Source organism: Zootoca vivipara, chromosome 1, assembly GCF_965207765.1.
Source record: "Zootoca vivipara chromosome 1, rZooViv2.hap1.1, whole genome shotgun sequence".
In the NCBI taxonomy this organism is placed as follows: Eukaryota; Metazoa; Chordata; class Lepidosauria; order Squamata; family Lacertidae; genus Zootoca; species Zootoca vivipara.
This window is the reverse complement of record NC_142582.1, coordinates 16,277,221-16,290,280: the sequence shown is the minus strand read 5'-3', so window position 1 is coordinate 16,290,280 and position 13,060 is coordinate 16,277,221. Positions and strand designations below refer to the sequence as shown.

Genomic DNA, 13,060 nt, shown 5'->3' with positions numbered 1-13,060 from the left:
ATTATTTTGGTATTCTAAGAGTGTTGATTCAAATACTGTATGTCAAGCATCACTTTCAAATATTGATTCATAGGGTAACCCAGGGCTTCCTGGCAATGCGGGTCCCCCAGGCAAGGATGGTCCTCCTGGCCCAGCTGGTTCTACTGGTCCTTCTGGTGGCCCAGGAGCTGCTGGCCCCAAAGGTGAGCCTGGCCCGCCAGGTGAAAAAGGTCCAGCAGGTGTCAAAGGAGAACCAGTAAGTACATTATTTGGGAGTCTACAAAATAGAGTTTAAAATATTCAGTGAAAGATTACAGTTTCCTTGTGATGTCTTACTTCTGTTACGTAAAAATTACAAATGCAGTGATTACACTGATCAGTTGTGGGTGTGTAATAAATTAGGACCAATCTTTACAGCTAGTCATAGCAGTTTTTCTTCTGAATCAATGCATTACCTTGCCTGCATGTCAAAATGGTTGCTCATCACTCTCCCGGGGGTGGGAGCCCCTTACTCTTGGCCTTCTTCCTCTGATGGCTTAGGCAGAGGCCATTGAAGGCCATTGAATTCCCCATGGCCAGTGGGACTTTAGGGGTGGTCTTACTGCCCATGACACCATCTTCAAATGGGCCAATCAGTGGCTCCACCTGGAGGTCATTGCCTTGCTGGCTGGCTGACCATTGGCTGCTGTCTCCTCCAGCCTGGCAGCAAGGCTGTTAAAAGGCTGGCTGCATGGGGATTTAACAGCGATACCAAAAAAAGTACACTTACTTAAGTTTTTGTTAGCACTTTTCAAATGGTAAGGAGTAAACATGCACACTGTTTTATCTGTATCACAGGATTGCATAATAGTTTTTAATCCTGGTTTTCAGGGCAAGCTCAAATCATAGTTTGCCAGTTGACATTAAATGGTAAACTATGGTTGGCCTCAAACCAGGAAATGAGGGAAGGTTTTCCCATGCTCATGAACAGGAGAGTACTTCAAGCTTGATGTTCCTGCAAGACTCATTCCCATAGCACCAAACTATGGTTCAGCATTATGCCTCAACCATCAGAACAACTCAGAATGTAAAAAGCAATTTCCCCCCTTTAAAAATAATTGGTGGGAGCCAAGACTTTTAGGACAGCCTTCCTCAGTCTTTGGGTGGAATGCCCTCCCACTAGAGGTCAAAGAGAACAATTACCAGACCTTTAGAAGGCATCTCAAGGCAGCCCTGTTTAGGGAAGCTTTTAATGTTTGATGGATTTCTGTATTTTAGAATTTCTGTTTTTTTGGAAGCCGCCCAGAGTGGCTGGGGGAACCCGGCCAGATGGGCGGGGTATAAATAATAAATTATTATTATTATTATTGGGTTCCTAGATGTTGTTGATCACCCCCAGCCAGCTGGGGAAAGGACACAGGGTTGTGGGAGTTGCAGTCCAACAACGTCTGGGGACCCAAGATTGGAGTTAATCATTATCTGGCTCTAAAAGCTTTAGCAAAAGTTTTAACAGAACACTATTTCTAAGAAATATGGAAGCTGAAATAAGCCCATAATCGTGACAACAGAAAACCTGGAAGTGTTCCATTTTTCAAACATTCTTTGGAAGTCAAACATCTGACGCAGCTTCTGCTTGAGTGCAGGAAGCTCCTCCAGCCAATCAGAAGCCACGCCTTGGTTTTCAAACGGTTCCGGGAGTCGAAAGGACTCCCGGAACAGATTAAGTTTGACAACCAAGGTAACCACTGTATACCACTTCTTTCAAGCCTAATCTTAATGAGAAGAGGGAGACCTTGTGGGCATCAGGGAAGATGGTCTCCCATTATGCTCTGCAAGGCATGGAGAACATTTTCATCTGTACCATCTCTGCTCAGCTGAACATGTTCTGCGATAGAAGCCTTTTCCCCAACTACACAGTATCTCAGTAAGCATCAAAAGCCATTTTCTGCATGCATCTGCATTTGTTGGTCTGAGGAAAACATTTATTGTCTAGGGTGGTAAATACAATAGGTAAATAAATCCCATAAACACATTTGTTTCTGTATTTATCTTCATAGGGCTTTCCAGGTCCTTCAGGATTGGGTGGCATACCTGGGCAACGTGGTTCTGTAGGGTTACCCGGCCCAAGAGGTCCATCTGGTGCCAATGGTGCACCTGGCGGAAAGGTAAGGCGTTATCCCATTAGTTTTAATTCTCCAAATTATTTAACAGAACAAACGTTTTGCGTTTTTAGAAATTAGGTCTTGAAGTGATGTGGTGAGCTTTGTAAAGATATGTGTGAGGAAGCTGTTTTGTGGACAAGTCTCCAGTGATCAGTGATTTCCTCCAGAGTTTTTAAAAAAACCACATAATTCCATTTTAGTGTCAGTATCAGCAGTTTTGTGGTAACATAAGGTGACATTGGGACGCGGGTGGCGCTGTGGTTAAACCACAGAGCCTAGGGCTTGCCGATCAGAAGGTCGGCAGTCCAAATCCCCGCGATGGGGTGAGGTCCCGCTGCTCGGTCCCAGCTCCTGTCAACCTAGCAGTTCGAAAGCACGTCAAAGTGCAAGTAGATAAATAGGTGGGAAGGTAAACGGAGTTTCCGTCTGCTGGCCTCATGTCCTGGAAGCTGTACGCGGGCTCCCTCGGCCAATAATGCGAGATGAGCGCCGCAACCCCAGAGTCAGTCACGACTGGACCTAATGGTCAGGAGTCCCTTTACCTTTAAGGTGACATTATGTCAGTGATGGTCAGTGTGGTGAAAGAGATGGTCATAATCAATTGCCTTGACTGGATAAAGTCCAAGGAAGAACAAGCTTAATTGTTTACTGGCAGACTTTAATGCAATGCTGCTGGAGGCAGAAAGTGGCTGGGTCAGCCCCATGTGAGCAGCTTTTGACTAGCCAGCAACTTTCAATATGGGTGCAAGCTGGCATAATTAGCCTGCATCAAGGGAATGGGAGGTGTCCCGTCCCCCCCCAATAGTTTTGGAGTTTGTTTATGATGGGCAGAAGAGTTATAAGCCCTTTTGCATATCCCATTGCTTTAAAGCTCTTGCCACCTCTCTACCCCTCTAGCAATGAACAGACCACACACTCTTAAGTAAATTTAAAAGCTTTACTTACTAACTCCTAAGGTCTGATTCATGCATTGTTCCATGCAGCAGCAAGAAGAACACAGGTAAATTACTCTTGGGAGCCTAATACAGCATATAGCTTCAAACATGCAAGTTCAGATTCGTCCACCCTGGTGGATTACATAGTTAGAAGAGAGAGTAAGGAATAGGAAAAGAAGCAGCTTCACTTTCTCCCTCAAGGAGAAGAGGTTTGACCTAGCTGAGTCTAGGAACAGAACTATGGTTTTAACTTCTTCAGGCCTACAATATCTCACATTTAGCAGGATTTTTTAAAATGTCAGTATGGCATTAATCAATCTGTTTTTCCATTGCAGGGTGAAGATGGCAAACCAGGATCCAATGGTAACCCAGGAGAACGAGGACCTCAAGGTCCACCAGGTCCATCTGGCCTAAATGGAGCACCCGGAGAACCAGGCAGAGACGTATGGAAAGAATTTCATCTTAGTTCTATCCTAGGGATAAACACACACTGCATGGAGAAATTTTGCCCACCCAAAATGAGACAAATTTGAACATCCTGTTGTACATCCTAATACAGAGACTAGGAAAGACTTGGTCTTCCTTCTGTAGGAAGCTGGATACTGGTTTGCGCCCATGCATGTGCATTGCTTAATTTCTTTGAATTTGATTACTATAAAAGACAAAGGTCCTTACTTCCTGGGAGACCCATTTGATGCTGTCACCTGGGTTGGAGAGGGAGAGCTGAAGAAGCTTCCTCTGCTGTGTCTGAGTGGCTCTTGCTTGACTGTAGCACTGCTCATCTTGCAACCCTGTGGCCAGTCAGCTGCAACAGCCGGCTTCCTAGGGGCAGGGACTCCAAGCAGACGAAGAAGGAACATCTCCAAACTGGTCTGTGCCTAGACGTCAAAGGCTTGTTCACACATCTTTATGCTTGGTTTCTCTTCACATAATTATGGTTTAATTCAGACTCACAGCTGAACTTAAGACCAGATTCAACGAAGAGCATTGTCTCAGAGGTAGCATGGAAGTTTAATTTGTGATTCCCTATTCAGGCATGCATATTAGCATGTGGTGCTGCATTCCTCTTCGTGTGTGATGCGTGGGAAATCTCTTAATGAGTGAGCAATCTCAGAAATGCAGCAGCAACATGTTTTGATCATGATAATTTCAAAGTTAGTTAAACTCTTGGTGGAAATAGCACTCCCGAGCTAAATATTTCCTACACGTTAAAGGAGTTATTTTAAGAAATCCAGTCTTTCCCTTTGCTTCAATCTTTTTATACTTATTTTTAAAAGCTCTCTTTCTCCCATATTTCTCAGGGTAACCCTGGAGCAGATGGTTTACCAGGTCGTGATGGGTCTTCAGGACCAAAGGTGAGAAGCGACCTAACCATCGCGGTCATATTTGCTCTTTCAGATCCCAGTGATTGTGGTTGCTACTGCTAGTCCTAATCAATACAGTGGCACCTTGATTCTCAAACTCAATCCATTCGACTTCCAAAACGTTCACAAACCAAGGCTTCTGATTGGCTGATTGGCCCTGGAAACAATGCCAACAGCCAAAACGGACGTTCGGCTTCCGAAAAACATTTGCGAACCAGAAAACTTACTTCTGGGTTGGCGGCGTTCAGGAGCCAGTTTGTTCGTCAACTAAGCCGCTCGGGAACCAAGGTACCACTGTACTAGCATTTGACTGGGTTTATGGTCCTTTAGAAAATGAAATGAATTCCTCACATTGGCCATTTGTTGTCTTCTCAGGGTGATCGTGGTGAAAATGGTTCTCCTGGTTTGCCAGGGGCTCCGGGTCACATGGGTCCCCCAGGTAATTCTGGTCCAGCTGGGAAAGCAGGCGAGAGAGGACATCCAGTAAGTGTGAAAACAATGCAGCCTTCTATGTTACCTTACTAGCATCTATGGGATAGTAACTAGCAGGGTATGGGCAGCATCTCATGCTTTATCTACCTCTGTCTGACACAACAAGGAAGGGAGGAACCCATCAGCAATACCACAGAGAGGAAGACACTTTCCCAAGAGATTTAGCTGGCCCGTTCAGTGGATTTTCTTTGGGTGAATTGTTTCAAGTCGATCCCACTATCTAGCAATTGCAAAATAAAAATAAAAATCATTGCATACCAAAACAGAGTGGAGTATCTGTAACCTGGGATTTTCAAAATGATTTAGTTACTTGTAATGTCATTTCCTTTGAAATGCTGAAAACAGTGGAGGTGACCATGTTTCATACTCCAGAGCTCTAGAACAGAATTTCCTCCACTGAAACAACTTGAATTTGATTTTTTCAACGACCTACTGCCATTTTTGCCGAGGAAAAGCCACCCCGTTAAATCCAGGAGTGTACACCAACAGGACCTGAGTGCACTGTGAAAAACTATACTGCATACAAAGTGCTATTTTTCTAGAACAAGAGGTGCTGGAACTCACCATGAATACCTCCTTGCATGCAGTCTTATAATGGCAACAACACCCACCTGAGAGGTGCCGGAACTGAGTTCCAGTTAGTTCTGGCTGAAAAAAAGAACTAACTATGATTTTTTTTGAAAATCATAGTCATTGAAGTTAACATTTGTTCATTACGTTTGATTATATGTTTGGGAGCCTAATAGCTGAGATGTGAATGTTCTCTCAGTTTTGTGACACATCCCGTTTGTATCCAGAAAATCGATGCTCAGCATAGATGTAATCCTGTGTTGTTGTTTTTTACAGGGACCTGCTGGTCCAGTCGGCCCCGTTGGACCTGCCGGTATCCGTGGTGCTCCTGTAAGTCTCTGCTTCAGAACTTTGTATGTTACTAGTTCTCATTAAACCCAAGTGTACTCTTATGAAGACTCTTTGTCAATATGCTTCTAAAAGGGCCCTGCGGGTGCACGTGGTGACAAAGGTGAAGCCGGTGAACGTGGCAGCAATGGGATGAAGGGTCATCGAGGATTCCCTGGTAACCCTGGACCCCCTGGACCAAGTGTAAGTTTGCAGGATTCTCCTGCCTTCCTTGCGTAAGAGGGGGGAAAATGCTAGATTCGCTTCATGACCCCAAAGTTAAGCAGAATATGTAACTTTGACAAGAACGAAAAGTATGACAAATGGTCCCTACAGTGCCTGGAATATCCACCAACTGATGTTCAATTTAATGTTTTGGTGAGGGAAACCAGGAGTGATTTTGCAGGCATTCTGGAATTTACCACTCTGTTTCCTGAACCTTCGTTATGTTTCATGGAGGAAACATGCCTAGCAATACCACTTTGGAATATAATTATTTCATTTCTGTAGGAGTAAAGTTGAACCTTTCCTTGGAAGCAATGCATGAGAGAAAGTCCTTACTATTTTGTTACTGGCATTTATAGACCACTCATTAATGGGTAGGTCGCATTCAAAACAACAAAGAAATAAAAATGGCATTCCAGTTTTCTGATACCACATATGCACAATGGCTCTAAGCCAGAGAAAGTTTGTTGTACTTAAGCATCCTTGAAATCCATGTAAAACATTTGTCACAATTAACTGAAGTGTCATTGATTTCAATAGGACTTAAGTTCGGCTAACTTTCTTTGATCAATGGATCCAATGCTGAAATCAATAGATGATCCCTGAGTTATCTACCTTTAAAGCCACTGGTACCATCTATATTCTAGAATGGTAGCATTCAAATTGTATTTAATTCTGGGAACATTTAGCTTCTAAACTATGCATATTAACATGGCTCATGGTCCCATGACCCTGCCAGTGTAATAGCTCAGAGGTGGGGATTTTTTTCTGGCTGTCAAGCTAGATTGTTGTCTCCCCACCCCAGTGGGCCACATTTGACAGCTATGCAAGGCCACCCACCTGTCATTCACATGATGGTGTCAGGTGATGCTGCACTTTGAAGCCCTGATTTTCGGGACGCCAAAGTGCAGCACAGAGCTGTCAGAAAGCCCATTTGCAAACATCCCTGCACTGCTATTTGGATCTCTAGTTTTCAGAGATTTGAAGAGCAGTGCTGTGAGGGAGAAGCTCTATCCTATGGAAACTGCTTTCCCCTCCTGGAGCAAGCCATAACAACTAGGGAACAACTTGCACCTTAATATCAGCAAGACAAAGGAGATGGTGTTGGACTTTCGGAGGAAAAGAGGAGAACTAGCCCCGCTGTACATCGGGGAGGGCTGTGTGGAGAGAGTCTCTTCCTTTAAATTCCTAGGAGTTTATTTCAGAGAAGACCTTACTTGGAAAATCAATACAACCCAGGTAGTTAAGAAAGCCCAACAGAGACTCCATTTCCTTAGAGTATTGCGGAAGAATGATCTCAATCAACATTTGATTATCTCCTTCTACCCGTCCACAATAGAAAGTGTCCTTTCATACTGCATCACGGTGTGGTACGCTGGCTTGACATCAACGGATAGGAAGTGCCTACAGAGGGTGGTGAATACAGCACAAGATATTATGGGCTGTCCCATGAATCCGCTGGATGACATCGGGGAAGACAGTTGCCTCAGAAGAGTGAGGAAAATTCTTAGGGATGATTCACACCCTGGTTGGCACTTTCTTGATCTGTGGGCTGTTAGGCTGCTGAATGAAAAGATAACAACAGGGCAACTGACTTTCAGGTTTTGTGGGTGAATTAAGACTAAGAGAGCTGAGTGTAATCAGCTCTCTTCCTGCTCGTGTATTCTCACTGTATACAAGCTGTACAAGTGACAATAAAGCAGGCATCCCCAAACTTCGGCCCTCCAGATGTTTTGGACTACAATTCCCATCATCCCTGACCACTGGTCCTGTTACCTAGGGATCATGGGAGTTGTAGGCCAAAACATCTGGAGGGCCGCAGTTTGGGGATGCCTGCAATAAAGTATTCCATCCATTTCATTCATAAATCCATCCATCTCAGGTGGATGGGCAGGGGGAACATGCCTTGCTGCAGCAAATGAACAATCAGGATTTCAATTTAAGCTCCCAGTTTGTTCTTTTGAAGCCCCACCCTTACTTGCCCCATACCTGATGTCATGCATCTGATATTTAGAGAGGTTCTACCTTTGGAGTTTGATGTTCCAGTTAACTTGCATGCCTAATAGGGGTGTGGGTGTGGGTGGGTGGGTGTATTAGATATAGATTACACACACACACACACACACACACACACACAGAGAGAGAGAGAGAGAGAGAGATACAGTAGATAGATATAGATATAGATATAGATATAGATATAGATGATATAGATATAGATATATTCTATGGATTGCCAGATCTTGTAGTGAGTGCAACAATACAGGTGTTCCAATGTAAAGAAAAGAATATAAAAACAGTATTTTGCTAGATCTACGTCATTCTTTTTTGACAGGGTGGATTGGGTCCCCAAGGTCCAAGTGGAAGCCCAGGACCTGCTGGTGCAAGAGTAAGTAACTTGTTGATTGTGTCCTCCAAGCTGAATGCATGCTCAAAATATGGCTAGACAGTTGAGAGAGAACTAACTTTCTTCTTCTTCTCCTTCTCCTTCTCCTTCTCCTTCTCCTTCTCCTTCTCCTTCTCCTTCTCCTTCTCCTTCTCCTTCTCCTTCTCCTTCTCCTCCTTCTTCTTCTGTTTAGGGTCCCCCTGGTCCAAATGGCCCACCTGGAAAAGATGGTACAAGTGGCTACCCAGGTCCCATTGGCCCTCCAGGTCCTCGTGGAAGCAGAGGAGAATCTGGCGCTCCGGTAAGGGAATCAGCACTCTTTAGGGTGATGAAAAAGTGAGAAGCATCATCTTGAAAGCTAGTCTCCATACAGTCCGGGAGCCTAGCACAAGACTTGCAAGAAGGGGGACCAAGGGGTCTGAACAGTACTTCTCAATAAAGAGTGGTAAAAATAAAAGCTGCAGAGTTTAGCCTGACCATGCTGAATTTCAGGCAAATGTCTTTTCCTTATGAGAGCTGTACCTGAGGCATGGCCACAGTTATGGCACCCAATCCTGAGTGTGGGAAGTAGGTGGCACAAAACAGACAGCTTCCTCCCTACAACTGGCCACATGCACAGTCAGTTACAATGAAAGTGAAGGTGTCTACCCAGCTGGTCTCACTATTCAGATTTATTTAGATTCGTTGCTTATAAAGCAGGTGGTAGGAAATAGAATGATTAATAGAATAGAATCAGGGCAGTCTTAAGCATATGTGGTGCCAGGGTGCAAAGATCCACCTGGCACACACACTCCAGGTTGCCCAAAGTTGTCGACCTTTTTTTAGGGGGGAACCCCAAAGTTTTTTAGGGTGGGCTGGCGAGAAGCTCAAGGTTGCAGCAGCAGCAGAACAAGGCCGGGACTGGGCACCTGGGGGGGGGCAAGCAGAGCCCAGTGCAACAACAGTCGAGCCCGAGGTGGCGGCAGTGACTGAGCAAAGCCGAGTGCCTCATGTGAGCAGCATGTGCTGGGAGGGCCTCTCAATGGCCCGCCAATCCCAGGCGCGCAGGAGGGCAGAGCCAGCCAGCTGCCTCAGCGCCTCGCTTGCCCGCAGCAGAAGAGCTGCGATGCTCTGACAGCTCGGCAGCAGCTGTCGGCTCTTCCCAATCCCCGGACTCCAAATCTCAGCCCCAGACTCTTGGCTTGGCGCCCCTGGAAGCCCGGTGCCCGGGTGCCTCACACCCCTAGCGCCTATGGGTAAGACGGCCCTGAATGAAATGAAATAAATAGGTAATGATTATTATACCAGCTGTTTCTATTGGGTGACACTGAACAAGGCACAGTTATGGACTGAAATATCATTGGGGAGAGGACTAATCTGAAACCTTTCCTATCTAAATAGCCCAGTGGCATGTGGTTAGTGGACTAGGGAGACTAGGCCAGTCCCCTAAATGTTCCCAGTAAATAAGAGTATTAAAGTATAAACTCTAGCGCCTCCTTCCCAAAGCCCAGGAAGCTGCTGCCTGTCTTAGGGAGGGAGGCATGATGCTCCGACGGGTTCCACCTTCCCACCTTTCCAAAGTCCGTCCGGCTTTGGGAAGGGGGCAGGAGGACTCCAATATCCTATCAGAGGCCTGGCACCTCCTTTCCAAAGCCCAGGAAGCATCTGCCCAACCCAATCACCTTCACAAGCTGGCGTCTCTGGCCCTAACTGTTCAACTATGAAACATTTTACCGCATGCCACTGAAATATCCACATACAGGACCAGATCAAAGATAAGCTTGACCAAAGGATAAATATTGAGTCCAACCCTCTGTGGAGATGATGACTATGGTGTCTTGCAGCACAAGGCTAAAAGTGCCCAGTAACACTGACTGGTCCTTTTCTTTGAGTGTACAGGTGGACTAATGTACATGTGCATTTTTTACTTATGGGCGGGGCTTGTTTTATTTTCTAGGGTCCTGCGGGTCATGGTGGTCCTCCAGGGCCTCCTGGTCAACCTGGAGCTCCTGGTCCATGCTGCGGAGGTGGTGGTGGCCCAGAGAACCTTGAAAAGGGGCCGTCCTACTACAGAGACCAGCCAGATGAGGACAAAATAGCCATGAGCGATGTTTTAACTTCGCTGAAGTCAATCAACAACCAAATCGAAAACATCATTAGCCCCGATGGCTCACGGAAGAACCCAGCTCGGAATTGCAGAGATCTGAAGTTCTGCCATCCTGAACTTGAGAGTGGTATGTTCATTTCTATTCTGATCTAGGTCATAGAGAAGTCAGTGAGAAATATGCTGTCTCAAGAAAAGAATTGGGCATCTCTTTCTGGTAAAGGCTAGTAATATAAAATGTGAGGCTCCTTTGGTACACTAGTATGCATTTCTTAATCAATGGCAGCAAATGATGCTGCAGAATGTAATGCTCAATGTAATCATATTATATATTCACAGGAAGAGGGGAGAAGGAGGGGTTGACTAATGGCTGATTCCTGCACCTGCCCCCATTAGCCACAATAGGAGGGAATTAAATACATTAGCTCATAGTCTGGAATAGTTTCGGAGCTGGATTGCAGGCAAATTGTGGAAATAATAGGGCTTGGGATCCTATAATGATACTATATAACCATAACATATAACTATAATATTTGATGTTTTGTTCTGTTTCTGTATATGCTGGGAGCTGCCCAGAGTGTCTGGGGTCAAATTGGTGGGGTATTGTTGTTGTTGTTGTTGTTGTTGTTGTTGTTGTTGTTACCAAAGTGCTTGATATGCCTGATGATGAAGAAATGTGTTGGGGGAATGTGTAGCTGTTATTCAGTTAAATTAGACTTTGAAGGAAATGTAAAAATTAACAGTACTAAATATGACTCAGCAAACGTTAAGAACATACAAGTGTAGAGTAATATTATCATTTAGGTTTGCATTCTTCCCAAAGTAACCCCACAAGGCAGCAGAAGCCTTTGGCATCCAGCACAAGGAAGAATCTAATCCCAGGTTAAAGAATGCCCTTTTGCTTTATCACTTCAGGGGAGTACTGGATCGACCCCAACCAAGGTTGCAAATTGGACGCCATTAAAGTATACTGCAATATGGAAACTGGGGAGACGTGCATCAGTGCTAATCCTATGAGTGTTCCAAAGAAGAACTGGTGGACAAGCCCAGGACCTGAAAAGAAACACATTTGGTTTGGAGAGTCTATGAATGGAGGCTTCCAGGTAAGCAGAACAATGAGTCTCCACCCCCATTGTTCAGCCTGGACACTGAGGTCCAGCTCCGAGGGCCTTCTGGCAGTTCCCTCACTGCGAGAAGTGAAGCTACAGGGAACCAGTCAGAGGGCTTTCTTGGTAGTGGAGTGAGTCCGCCCTGTGGAATGCCCTCCCATCAGATGTCAAGGAAATAAACAACTATCTGACTTTTAGAAGACATCTGAAGGCAACCCTGTTTAGGGAAGTTTTTAATGTTTGATTCTTTATCGTGCTTTTAATATTCTGTTGGGAGCCAGCCAGATTGGAGGGGGGGGTATGAATTATTACTATTACTATTACTATTATTATTTCATTATCATTAATATTATTATTTGGATAGGCAAACCTTGCCTGGAGAGTGTCATTCAATCGCTTCTCAAGAAAGCTAATTCTGTATCCATTTCTAATTGAATGAAAAAAATAATTCTCTTCTCTCCCAACCACCACAGCAACTTCCATGGCCCTTGTCATTTTTATCAGATGTTTATTGCATTGTTAATGCTGATATTTTTTGATATTTTAAAATATAATGTTACGTGCATGGGAATCTATATATATTCCCAAAATTATACTCTTGAATTTAAAAGGGGGGTGTACTGGGGGAAGGCATTGATGGAAAGGATCCATAGCCTTTCCAGTTTGTTGATACACACACACCCCAAATCAGGGAACAACCTTTGCAAGCTCTGGAGCTGGTATCGTTTCTTCACTTTTATTTCCTCTCCATTGTTTCCAATGATGGTGGTGGGGTTGTGGTCATAAAAAACTGGGGTAAGCTCTTCCAACCTCATGGCTAGAGCCCAGCATGGCTTTGGATTTGGTGCATGGACTGCCTTTGCAGTCTACAACAGTCTACAACAATCTACAACAAACAAGCCTTTTGTGTTTTCACCACAGTTCAGCTACGGAGACCCAGATCTTCCAGAAGAAGTTGCCGATGTTCAGCTGGCATTCCTTAGAATTCTTTCTAGCCGAGCGTCTCAGAATATCACCTACCACTGCAAAAACAGTATAGCTTACATGGACGAGGCCAGCGGGAATGTGAAGAGAGCCCTGAAGATGATGAGTTCTACCGACAGCGAAATCAAGGCGGAAGGAAACAGCAAGTTCACATACACTGTCCTGGAAGATGGCTGTACTGTAAGTAAACAGAATTCCAGCATTGCAAAACAAAATTGAGGTTCGGTTCATTGTTCCATTATGAAATTTCGGTTTCGCGAACCTATGCTCACTCCTAATCTTGTGCGTTTTAAAGAGCCTTAAATTTATAGTTAGAGCATTCAATTGGATTTCATAGCGCAGAAGAACTTTTGCATTTTCCTTAGCTGACTACAAGAGTGAGAAGAGGAACAGGAGAGTAAAACTTGGGTGCAATGCTTGCTAGCAGGGTGGCGGAAACTTTGATTCAGGCTTCCACACATACAGTTA

At 44.7% G+C, this 13,060-nt stretch overlaps 1 protein-coding gene across 1 annotated transcript in view; it reads left to right on the top strand.

The window, feature by feature from the left end:
- COL3A1 (collagen type III alpha 1 chain) overlaps positions 1-13,060 on the top strand; it is a 95,778-nt gene that overhangs the window by 81,174 nt on the left and 1,544 nt on the right. Inside the window, exons 39-50 of the mRNA XM_035135841.3 lie at positions 74-235; positions 2,016-2,123; positions 3,391-3,498; positions 4,357-4,410; positions 4,795-4,902; positions 5,758-5,811; positions 5,905-6,012; positions 8,366-8,419; positions 8,610-8,717; positions 10,353-10,629; positions 11,415-11,602; positions 12,530-12,772. Of these exons, the coding sequence (XP_034991732.3) occupies positions 74-235; positions 2,016-2,123; positions 3,391-3,498; positions 4,357-4,410; positions 4,795-4,902; positions 5,758-5,811; positions 5,905-6,012; positions 8,366-8,419; positions 8,610-8,717; positions 10,353-10,629; positions 11,415-11,602; positions 12,530-12,772 (1,572 nt within the window). The remainder of the gene's footprint in view (positions 1-73; positions 236-2,015; positions 2,124-3,390; positions 3,499-4,356; positions 4,411-4,794; positions 4,903-5,757; positions 5,812-5,904; positions 6,013-8,365; positions 8,420-8,609; positions 8,718-10,352; positions 10,630-11,414; positions 11,603-12,529; positions 12,773-13,060) is intronic.